We start from the raw sequence: 12,512 nt of genomic DNA, 5'->3' as shown, positions 1-12,512 counted from the left end.
GTCCCTCAGGGGGCAGTCCTCTCTCCAATGTTGTTTAACATCTACATGCACCCCCTTACCCAACTGGTATGGAATTTCAGGCTAGGGTGCCATCAGTGTGTAGATGACACCCAGCTTCATCTGTTGATGAGCGGCCAGCTGAACGCCACCCCAGCAAGCTTGGCTGCAGGGTTGGAGGCCGTGGTGGGATGGTTGAAACAGAGCTGGCTGAGACTGTATTCTGCTAATATGGAGGTTCTGTGGCTGGGGTGGGGAGAGGCAGGTCAAGGGTGTTAACTCCTGACCCTTGATGGTGTGCCCTTAAGACCGGCACCTACTGTCTGGGTGTGATTATGGATGCCTCCCTATCTACGGAGGCCCAGGTCACAAATATTGCCAGACTGGCATTCTACCAGATGCGCCAGATCAGGCAATTGGCTCCCTTCCTGTCACTCCCTGATCTAGCAACAGTAATCCACACAACGGTCACCTCCAGACTGGATTACTGTAGCTTGCTCTATGTAGGGCTACCCTTGAGACTGACCTGGAAACTCCACCTGGTGCAGAATGCAATAGTGTGGGTTCTCACTGGGACCCCATGAACAGCACATATCCAACTTGTGCTGTGTGAGCTATACTGGTTGCTGGTGGAGTACCAGATCAGGTTCAAGGTTTTGGTATTGACCTTCAAGGCCCTGAACAGTCTGGGACCCATGTATCTTCAGGACCATCTCTCCTGATATACCCCCAGAAAAGCATTATGCTCAGCGGATAAGAACTTAATCTTCGACGTGGTCTCTGTGCTTCACACCCATGGGATTCAGTGTACACGCGCTGGATCGAGCGGCATTGTAGCAAGCTCTTTAACGGATTTTCACGCCCAGACCTCGGGCATGCGCAGGAACCCCACCACGCATGCCCAGAGGGGAGGGCGCGGACATCCCGCCAGTTCCTTTCTTACCGCCGCGTTGGAAAGACCTTTTCTTCGTCGGTCTGATCGGTTCAACTATTTTTGGCTATTTGCCTCACGGCTCTTTGGATTTTTTCCTCACTTTTCTCCTTTTTTCGTATTACTTCTTCGTTACCTACTAAAATTAAAAAAAAAAACTTTTATTTTTTCTGAGGGGGGAAGTTGCCAGTTCAGTTTGGCCTTCGGGCTCTACCCACCCACCCCTGTCTCTCTTCTCGGCTCTTCTTGTTCTATGGAGAAGAAGTGGGGCTTTTTTAACTGGTGTAAAGGCTGCGGCAGTAAACTCGCACCGCCTGACCGCCATACCCTCTGTATTTTTTGTTTGGGAGAGTCTCACCGACCTGAGTCTTGCTGGCACTGTGCTAGGTTTTCGAACCAGACACATATCGATGAGCGAGTTTATAGGGACCGTTCACAAAGGCAGCACATTCCTTTGTCTCCAAGACGTACTCAGTCCAGAAGTTGATCCCCCCGAGTCTTTATCCCCTCCCACCTATGTCTTGGGATCAACACCAACTGAGATACCTCTATGGGGATTATCCACCATCCATGCCCTGGCTGACTCCTGAGGGCTATTCCGACTGGGATCGTTACTCGACCCACTCCGCCCACAGATCAAGGTCGCCCTACAAATTGAGACCTTCAGCGTCTCTGTCTCGTCCTCCGGCTGAGGATCCTTCCCACCATCAATTGGATCCTTTTCGTTCTCCCAGCCCCCAAGTCGTTCCACCAAAGATTTTAACTAGCCAAGCGGAAGTCACTCCAGTACAAATGCCAGAGCAGGGCTCCTCTGAATCCAGAGAAGAGGATTCTGATACAGAGGCTTCGGAGATCCAAACCTCCCCTGACCTCTCCCTATATCACCATCCGACAATCTCACTTCCTACGCAGACCTTGTCAAAAGAATGGCCCATTCTCTAGGCCTCTCTGTCATACAACAACAGCCACAGGTTACCGATCCTGTTTTCGATATTGTGCAACTGGATACCTCCACTATCATTGCACTCCCCATGTCCACAGTCCTTTTACAAGCTACCAAAGCACCATGGGAAAAGCCTTCATCAGCTCCAGTGTCAACAAGACGCCTGGACCACATGTACAGAGTCCAGGAGGCAGGTGCCGAATTTTTATTTTCCCACCCTCAGCCAAATTCGGTAGTTGTAACATCCTCAACTAAGTCAAAACAAACACACTCAGCACCTTCTGACAGGGAAAGTAGGAAATTAGACATGTTTGGGAGATGCTTTTACTCCACGGGTGCATTGGGGGTCAAAACCACTAACTACCTGGCCTGCATGAGCAGATATCAATACACTCTGTGGGAAAGGTTCTCTGAACTCCTGACCCACCTCCCGATGACAAGCTTCAGGCGACCAGAATTATTCAGAAGGAAGGCATGGTCCTTGTGAAGCAGCAGATCAACACTTCCAAACATGCCCTAGATGCTTCCTCCAGAACAATGGCCTCAGCAATAGCTCTTAGGAGGCACTCCTGGCTCCGCAACACCAATCTTCCACAAGATACTAGATCTTACATCGAAGACCTTTCTTTTGATGGCCTTGGTCTCTTCAATAGCATGACCGATACCATGCTCCAAGATATGGATAAGAGCATAAAGGCTTCTCGCGCTCTAGGAGTCTCGTCCTCCACGAGGCAACAATATCGCCTCGCACCTGGTTTAGGCCCTGGCAAAAGCGCACTCCGAATCGTCAGTTTCCTGACAGGCAATGGAGACCACGTACATCTTCGAGTGGTCAAAAACCCGCCTTTCAAAAGCCTAGGTTTGGAACTGGACAACAGTCCTCCCGCACCAAACAAGCAAAGTCCTCCAAGCAGGGCTTTTGACTTCCTTCTTACTGAATCAGCTCAAACCCGTCTGTCACCCTTCCTTCACGCCTGGCGTCATATCACCTCGGACGAATGGTTGCTGTCCATCGTGACCCGAGACTACAGTATCCAATTCCACCAGAACCCCATTACTTCCGTCGTCGTCTCCACACCCCCTTCCCTGCCTCTCCTAGAAGAGGTGTCCGTCCTTCTGCAGAAGGGAGCCATCGAGCAGGTACCACCACACCTCCACGGGATGGGATTTTATTCCCGATACTTCACAGTCCCAAAGCGGGATGGAGGTGTTCGACCCATATTAGATCTAAGGGCACTGAACTGCTTTGTGACCTACCACCGCTTCCGCATGATGTCCTTGCAGCAGATTATGCCACTCCTCCGGAAAAACGTCTGGATGGCCACCCTCGACCTTCAAGATGCGTACTTCCACCTCACCATCCACCCCTCCCACCGCCAATACCTACGCTTCACAATTGGTCAACAGCATTACCAATATGCAGCCCTACCATTCAGACTTTCGAGCGCCCCAAGAGTCTTCACAAAGACTATGATTGTTGTTGCGGCCTTCCTCTGTCTCAAGGGTATCTCCATCTACCCGTACATCGATGATTTGCTCTTGGTAGCATCCTCCAAGGACACTCTGGTCTCAAACATCAACGAGACAATGGTACTCTTGGAAAACCTGGGCCTGCAAGTCAATCTGCAAAAGTCTCAATTTCAACCGGTCCAGAAAATACAGTACATCAGTGCTCTACTGGATTCCAAGGCATGCATGGCTTACCTGCCACAAGACAGATCGGCAGACATCATCCACCTAGCCACCGTCATCCGTACCCGACCCTTTGTCACGACCTTCCAGATACAGAGGCTACTCGGCCTTATGGCCGCAACTACATCGGTCCTGGTCTTCGCAAAACTAAAAATGCACCACCTACAACTGTGATTTATCCACAACTTCGATACAATGAAAAACACACATGCCACCGTCCTAAACCCCCCCTTACTTTGGTGGACTGTTCCTTCCAATCTTTTCCAGGGAGCACCCTTCCATCCTCCGTCACCCCAAATCACCCTAACCACAGATGCTTCCTTGACGGGCTGGGGTACCCACACGATGGACCTTTGTGTTGGAGGCAAATGGGACGTGCAGAAGAGGAAGCGGCACATAAACTTTCTGGAACTGCTGGCAATACAGTATGCTGTCACCAGCTTCCTACCTCTGATCAAGGGGAAATGTGTCAAGGTCCTCAGAGACAACACTACTGCACTCAGTTATGTCAACAAGCAAGGGGGCACTGTCTCCCTATGCCTCTGCAACATTGCCATCCAGTTGTGGAACCTTTGCATCGCCAACAATGTTTTCCTGGTAGCCATATACATCCCTGGACACATGAACGTGCAGGCAGACCATCTGAGTCAAGCAGGATTCAGTCTCCATGAATGGGAAATAAACCCGACCTATCTCCTCCCACTCTTCCGCAGGTGGGGAACTCCCCAAGTCGATGTCTTTGCCACCAGAGCCAACAAAAAGTACCCTCTGTTCTGCAGCCGAGGCGGCAGGGATCCACAGTCTCTATGAGACGGTTTCCTCTATCCGTGGTCCACAGGCCTTCTTTACCTATTCCCTCCACTACCCCTGCTTCTGAGAGTGGTTTGCAAAATCATTAGAGACGGTGCGGACTGCAACCATAGTTCTCGACCGTCCTCAAATTGTCAGCATGGGTCTACCATCAATTCCCTCCGGCACAGGACCTCCTCTTCCTGTCCGACTCTCCTCTCCTGTACCACGACGTGCCATGGATGAAGTTGACTGCCTGGAGAATACCATCAACACCTTTTCCACCCGCATAGCTAACGTTTTATTAAACGCAAGAAAGCCTACTACGCGGAAGTCCTACCATTACAAATGGCAAAGGTTCTGTTCCTCCTGGGGTGACGATGCCCCTCGAGCCACCTGCGTGGGTCTTGAGAAAGTTTTCCAATTCCTCCTGTCCCTCGCTGACTCGGGACTTTCTCACTCCTCGTTAACAGTTTATTTGGCCGCTCTTTCGGCCTACCATGTTCAAGTTGACGGATGCACACTGTTTTCACATCCGCTTTCAAAACATTTTTAAAAGGTTTATTGCATCTCTACCCTCCTGTCAAAACTCCTATCATTCCCTGGGACCTTCCTCTAGTTCTTTGTCAGCTCATGAGGAAACCCTTTGAGCCACTTGCAACTTGCAACATGAAATTCCTGTCGTGGAAGACGGCCTTTCTGGTTGCTGTCACCTCTGCGAGGCGAGTTGGAGAAATGCTGGCTTTCAGACATGACATGCCTTACTTGTCCTTTTTGCCAGATGGTGTCTGCCTCATACCTGACATCTTGTTCCTGCCAAAGGTAGTGTCAGAATTCCACCTACGGGCAGAGGTCTTCCTCCCGGATTTCTTTCCGGCTCCGACATCCTGTTACACACTTTGGATGTGAAGCGTGTACTCCTGTTCTACCTGAACAGAACCCGCCCAGCAAGATGCGACTCCCAGCTGTTTGCCTCGTACGCACCAGCAAGCCTAGGGACTCACATCACGGCTCAGCGCCTTTCAAAGTGAATTGCAGGGCTCATCCGCCTCTTCTATCTGATTGCCAAACAGCCATTGCCTGGCCCTATCAGGGCCCATTCAACCCAAGCTGTTGCAGCCTCCACTGCCTTCCTCCACGGAGTTCTAATACCAACATGGGACATCACATTCTACCTTCGGCTACACAGTAAGGACTTGCCAGCACCCTCCTCTAGGTAGGCCACTGCTCACTAATCTCCCATGGGTGTGAAGCACAGAGACCACGTCGAAGATAAACAGGTTGCTTACCTGTAACTGATGATCTTCGAGTGGTCATCTGTGCATTCACACCACCCGCCCTCCTTCCCCACTGCTGTCAGCTTCTACATTTTCTATAGGGGTTGATTTGCGGTGGTTTGAAGGAACTGGTGGGATGTCCGCGCCCTCCCCTCTGGGCATGCGCGGTGGGGTTCCTGCGCATGCCCACGGTCTGGGCGCGAAAATCCATTAAAGAGCTTGCTACCATCCCAATCAATCCAGCGTGTGCGCACTGAATCCCATGGGTGTGAATGCACAGATGACCACTCGAAGATCATCAGTTACAGGTAAGAAACCTGTTTTGGGCGGTCCCTGGCCTGAGAGACATCTGGCTGCCCTCAACCAGGGCCAGGGTGTTTTGTGCCCTGGCTCCATCCTGGTGGAACTCTCTGCCAAATAACATCCATGCCGTGCAGGACCTGATGCAGTTCCACAGGGCCTGTAAGGCAGAGATGTTCTGCCAGGAGTTTGGTTGAGGACAGCGACGGTTCCTTCTACTGGCACTTCTACTCCCTGCCTTTCCCAGATGAGGCGGTGGTACAATTGGTTATTTTAGCGTCATCATTTAGGCCAATTGTTGTTTTACTGTGGTTTTAAATTGTTTTAACTTAAATATGCTATAAATATGACTTCTGCTGTACATCGCCCTGAGACCTGTTTTCACAGGGATTGTTCAGTCACACAGTCGGGTCTGACTCTTCACGACCCCATAGACCACATCACACCAGGCCTTCCTGTCTTCCACCTTCCTCCGGAGTTTGGTCAATATCATGCTTGTTGCATCTATAACACTCTCTGACCATCTCATCCTTTGCTGTCCCCGTCTTCTTTGACCTTCAATCTTTCCCAGCATCAGGGTCTTCTCCAGTGAGTGCTCCCTTCTCATTTGGTGGCCAAAGTATTTGAGCTTCAGTTTCATTATCTGGCCTTCCAGGGAACAGTCAGGGTTGATTTCTTTTAGGATTGACTGATTTGATCTTCTTGCCGTGCAAGGGACTCTCAAGAGTCTTCTCCAGCACCATAATTCAAGTATATTCTTCAGTGCTCAGCCTTTCTTATAGTCCATACATGACTACTGGGAATACCATTGCTTTGACCATGTGGACTTTTGTTGTCAGGGTGATGTCTCTACTTTTTATTATGCTGTCTAGGTTTGCTATAGCTTTCCTCCCAAGGAGCAGGCATCTTTTAATTTCATGGCTGCAGTCACCATCTGCAGTAATCTTGGATCCCAGGAATGTGAAGTCTGTCGCTGCTTCCATGACTTCCCCTTCTATTGCCAATGAGTGATGGGGCTGGATGCCATGATCTTAGTTTTTTTGATGTTGAGTTTCAAGCCAACTTTTTTGCTCTCCTCTTTCACCCTCAGCAAGTGGCTGTTTAGGTCCACTTTCTGCCATTAGAGTGGTATCGTCTGCATATCTGAGGTTGTTGGTGTTTTTCACGGCAATCTTAATTTCAGTTTGTGATTCATCCAGGCCAGCATTTCGCGTGATGTACTTTTGCATATAAATTAAAAAGCAGGGTGACAATCTACATCCTTGTCGTACTCCTTTTCCTATTCTAAACCAATCAGTTGTTCCATGTCCGGTTCTAGCTGTCACTTCTTGACCCTTATACAGGTTTCTCATGAGACATGTGAGGTGGTCTGGTACTCCCATCTCTTTAAGGACTTGCCACAGTTTGTTGTGGTCCACATAAACAAAGGCTTTAGGCATAGTCAATGAAGCAAGAGCTTTCTCCATAATCCAGCGAATGTTGGCAATTGGATCTCTCATTCCTCTGCCTCTTCGAAACCCAGCTTGTACTTCTTGCAGTTCTCCGTCCACATACTGCTGAAGCCTAGCTTGTAGGATCTTGAGCATGACCTTGCTAGCGTGTGAAATGAGTGCAATTGTGCGGTAGCTTGAACATTCCTTGGCATTGCCCTTCTTTGAAATTGGAATGTAAACTGACCTTTTCCAATCCTGTGGCCACTGTTGCATTTTCCAAATTTGCTGGCATATGGAGTGCAGCACTTTAACAGCATCGTCTTTTAGGACTTTGAATAGCTCAGCTGGGATACCATCATCTCCACTAGCTTTGTTGTTAGTAATGCTTTCTAAGGCCCATTTAACTTCGCACTCCAGGATGTCTGGCTCGAGGTCAGTGATTATATCGTCGTGGTTGTCAATGACATTGAGATCCTTCTTGTAGAGTTCTTCTGTGTATTCTTGCCAACTTTTCCTAATCTCTTCTGTTTCTGTTAGGTCCCTACCATTGTTGTCCTTTATCATGGCCAGCTTTGCATGAAATGTTCCCTTGATTTCTCCAATTTTCTTTTTTCCCCCATCTCCCTGGGGAGAGGTTTTATTGGGTTTTTTTCAGACCCCAAAACTACAACAGAAAATATAGGAAAGGGAACTACATCTATAGAATAAAGAAAAAAGACCCACAACTAACTAAAAACCCAAGAGTAGGAGATCATACATCAGCTTAACACCATGCTATTTTCAAAAAGCTACTAATAATACAATGAATTTAGTCGGTTATGCTAGATTAATGATCATTTAACCATCCCTTTAACTGTTTAAAGAAATTCCCAGAGCATCCCCAAGTTATTTCAACATTTTTTCAGGCACAAATCAGAGTCCTTCAGCCCTTATTTATTCTTATCTTTTCTAATCCTCAGTTTATAAGGGCTTTTGGTAACTGATGCCATTTGTTTGTAAGAAAAGGATTAATTCTTTATAGTTCTTTCTCTTCTGTCTTATATCAAATGGAATATCTTTTAAAATCCTGATATTATTGTCCCCAATTTTCAAGGGTGTTCGCGAATTTGCTTTCAAAATAGCATCTCTCACGTGTCTCTTTGAGAATCTGACCACTATTTCCCCAGGCAGATTATTTTTCTTGATGTACGATGAATAGGACCTGTAGACCACACCCATCTCACTGCAAAGGTTTTCCGCTGTTAAATCTGTCATTGGGGCTATTGCTTCACTCAGCTGTTGCTTCAGATTCTCTCCTTCAGTTTCAGGGACCCCTTGAAACCGTAGGACAAAATTTGCTGTAAAAGTTTGACTCTTCTGTAGCTTGCTTCATTTCCAGCTTTTGCACCTTTTTCTTAACTTTTTTAGTAGTGATGTCCATTTCCTTCACCTTCTCTCCCATTTGCTCTGTCTCTTTTAAGGATTGCGTCAGTTGCATCTGCTGCGCTGCCACACTCTGCCCAAATACTGACAGTTGTTGTTTAATGCCAGTGATCTCGTCCAGCAGGGGGGGCAGGGAGTCAGCCAAGAGTTTTGAGAGCTCAGTGACCTCATCCGTTCGAGGACTGGCCCTTAGTTTCGATTTCAGCAGCTTCTCTTTCTCCGGTTTCTTCCCCGCCTTCTTTTTGGATTTGTTTACTTTTCAAAAAAGTTGCTAAAGTCTCTGATATCACCCAAACGCTTTTCTGCGCTCTGGTAAGTCTCTTAAAACAGTTTTAGTCACTTATTTTTCCGCTTCCCCCACTTTCCTTCCATGTTTCATCTATGCGTTAGGGAGGGATCCCTCCCCCGCTCGCTTTCCCATCCCTCTTTAGGGGAGGCAGCTTCTTTTTATATCTTCATGCTCACTTCAACCCGACTCACAGTTCGTTGTTGGCCATTCGGCCTCGCTCGTCATCATTTGTTTCGCCCAATCTCCAAAGCTTGTCCCGGTCAGCAGCACTTGTACCATGCGGTCACTCAGCGGCAGGACCTTCAGTGCAGAGGGGCGCCTCAATTCTCCAGCTTTTGGGCATCGAAGAGGTCGTCCCTCAAAAGCCCCCTGGCCTGGAGCCTTTTACCAAGGCTCCGAGGGGGGTCGCAACTTGTCGGACCCCCTCCCACATGCTGGTGTGCAGTTTACATCCCTGGGATGTCCAGGAGATGTGTCTGCCTGCATGTCACAATAAACTGGAAGCTGTTCATGTTGATTTCACCAATTTTCTTGAAGAGATCGCTAGTCCTTCCCACTCTATGGTTTTACTCTATTACTTTGCATTGTTCATTCAGGAAGGCCTCCTTATCTCTCTTTGCTGTTCTCTCTCACAGGGGAGGGTGGCTTAAAATGTAATTAATTAAATAAGTAAATATATCACCTGAAAGAATGGTTTTAGTTTCAGGTCTAAATATACAGATTTTTCTGCATCTTTTAAATTTGGGGTGTGAATTCTTGGGCTTTTGGCATAGTGTAAAGCAGTTTTTCAAATGTGTTTTGAAAGCTTAGAATCATTTTATATGAAAGCTATTGACTGTGCATTTTGTCCTCTAGCAAGTACACATGTTTGTCTCCTTGTTGGAACGACCACTGATAAAGGCAGATGCAGCTGCCCATTACTCAACACTGCTGGAGATGTTCAATGTCGAATTGGACAATGCAAAGATTTTGTATGATGTTCAAATAGCCACTAAAAGCAAAGATGGTGTGCCTCCCATTAGCAAAAACATGCCACCGGTTGCTGGGCAACTGAAGTGGGCTTTGGAATTGCAGGAAAGATTACAGATTCCATTTAAAGACTTGCAAGCGATCGATCATCCGTAAGTATCAGTTCCTCTGTATCTTGCATTACAGAATATCTAGCTGCTGGGATTATATTTCCTGGAACAATATTAAAGGCTAATGTTGGCAAAAGATATAACTTTGACAATTTGTTTAAAATTTAAAATTCCATGTTGTGTCAGAATAGCAAGGCTGTGCGTTCCTCTCTCCAGTGTAGTGGCCAGTTCTGAAGCCAAGTTAATATATGCCAAATATGAGGAGATGATCCGTTTGCTGAAAGGTTATCGTGAGAAAATTTATGAAGAATGGATCAGCCGGGTTGACAGGGACTGTCAGTTCAACCTAGAGCAGGCACTGATTCAAAGAGATCCACAAACGAAATACATAAGCGTAAATTTCAACAAAGAGGTATGTAAATAACATATGTTTAGCATGCTAATATGTAATATGAGAGCATACATAAAAAGCATAAAGGGCATTTCTTTAACTTTGACTTTAGAAGAAGTGAAACTCAAACAGGTATGTTGCCACATAAACTTCCAGCCATCAATAACAGCTTGTCTGCCATAGATGTTTCCCTAGTCTGCACCACATCATGAGTGATGTCCTTCAGTAGAGCTCCTCTTCTAGGTTTTGTAACAGAAAAGTCAGTACCTCATTAAAGAGGTTACACATTCCTTGTGATGTTACTTGTGGAATCTGATCTGACTTATCAGAAGGGACATTGTCCCCCTTGTGTTATGAGATCAGCACAAGAAGAATAAGAATACTTATGTGCATAACTAGGAGCTATTTCTTTGCAAAACTCCACCTTGTCCTCCAAAGAGCTCAGGAAAGTATACAAGGTTTACCTCTCCTACATTTTATTTTCACAGCAGCCCTGTGGGGTTGGTTAGGCTGAGAGAGAATGACTGGCCTGGGCTCACATTGTTATTTTCATGGCAAGTCTATATACCTGAGTCTCCCCAAGTCTAGTCCAACACACTGAATCTGCACAATACTGGCTCTCGGTTGACTTCTGAAATAGTATCCCCATCTTCTTTGTCTATGTCACTAAGAACTCATACCTTTTTCTGACTGAGCAAAAGCTGTGGTGCAAAATCTACGCATCACTGGACCACCCTAGGAGCATGTAGGCATGGACATTTGGGGTCCATTCAGCAAGCCTACTCAGAGGGGTGTGTGCTGGTCCTGTTGGCCTATCCAGAAGCTCAACTGTTATCAACAATCAACACACCTTCTGTGGCAGATGCCCTCATTCCAATATTTGCCAGAGTGGAAACTTTAGGGAGATCATTACAGATGTCAGGAGTACTTTCATCTCCAACTTTCTGGAGTAGTTATGGGAACACTGGGGGGCTTAAGCTTCTATGTCCTACCATTGTGAGACAAATGGTCTCATGGAATGCTTCAGTCAAATGCGGGGGGCCGTGATTAGGAAGTATGTGGCCAAAGCATCCCAACAACTAGCATAAAAACATGCAACAAGTGCTTTTTGCATCCTGGGGGTGAATAAAGCGCTTGGGGTTCAGTCCTTTTGAACTGATGTACGATTGGGCTGGTAGGGGATCCTTGGGAACTGGTCAGAGCTCAGTCGGAAGGGGAATTAGCTTCAGCACCAACATTTGTGACCTGGAGCCAGTCACATACTCTCTCAGCCTAATCTATTTTATAGGGTTGTTATAAGGCTAAAATGGAGGAGAGGAGCATGATGTAAGCTGCTTTGGATCTCCAATTTCGAGAAAGGCAGGTTATAAATGAATTAACAATAAATATAGCTGAAGATGGGGGGGTGCAGATAAAAGGTAGGTTGGTCGTTGGGCAAAAATGAGGAAAGGAAGCAAAGAAAGATGAGGCTATGGGGGCTGGTGGGAGAAGGAAAAAGAGGAAAGAATTTGGGGAGGTGGACACAGGGTAAATTGAGGTGTCTTCCACATAAGGTTGCCAGGTCTGGGTTGGAAAATACCTGGAGACTTTGGGGGTGGATCTGGGAGAGGGCGGGGTTTGGGGAGGGGGCCTCAGCCTGGTACAGTGCCATAAAGTCCACTCTTCAAAGCAGCCATTTTCTTCAGGGGAGCTGATCTCTGTTAGCTGGAGATCAGTTGTAAAAGTGGGAGATCCCCAGGCCCCACCTGGAGGCTGGCAACCCTACCTCCACAAATCCTTTTGCATACCCCACCAAGGAGCTGGGCCTGGCCCAGCAGCCAGCATCATGCAACTGGACCAATCAACTGGAGGCACACAGCATTTTCTCAAGGAGAGGCTGCCAGGGTGAGGAAAGGAGGGAAAGCTGAAGATGAGGCAGGGGGGCAGATCAGGTTAGCTGGAGGGCAGGAAGGAGAGGAGGAAGAAGGAG

The 12,512-nt window shown here is 47.4% G+C and overlaps 1 protein-coding gene across 1 annotated transcript in view; it reads left to right on the top strand.

Moving 5' to 3' along the window:
• Window positions 1-12,512, top strand: part of DNAH17 (dynein, axonemal, heavy chain 17) — a 184,248-nt gene that overhangs the window by 21,065 nt on the left and 150,671 nt on the right. The window contains exons 11-12 of the mRNA XM_015416991.1: window positions 9,929-10,194; window positions 10,369-10,564. Of these exons, the coding sequence (XP_015272477.1) occupies window positions 9,929-10,194; window positions 10,369-10,564 (462 nt within the window). The remainder of the gene's footprint in view (window positions 1-9,928; window positions 10,195-10,368; window positions 10,565-12,512) is intronic.

Source organism: Gekko japonicus, unplaced genomic scaffold, assembly GCF_001447785.1.
Source record: "Gekko japonicus isolate JY-2015 unplaced genomic scaffold, Gekko_japonicus_V1.1 scaffold518, whole genome shotgun sequence".
NCBI lineage: Eukaryota > Metazoa > Chordata > Lepidosauria > Squamata > Gekkonidae > Gekko > Gekko japonicus.
Note: the sequence above shows the minus strand (reverse complement) of the source record. Positions and strands in the feature narration are given on the sequence as shown.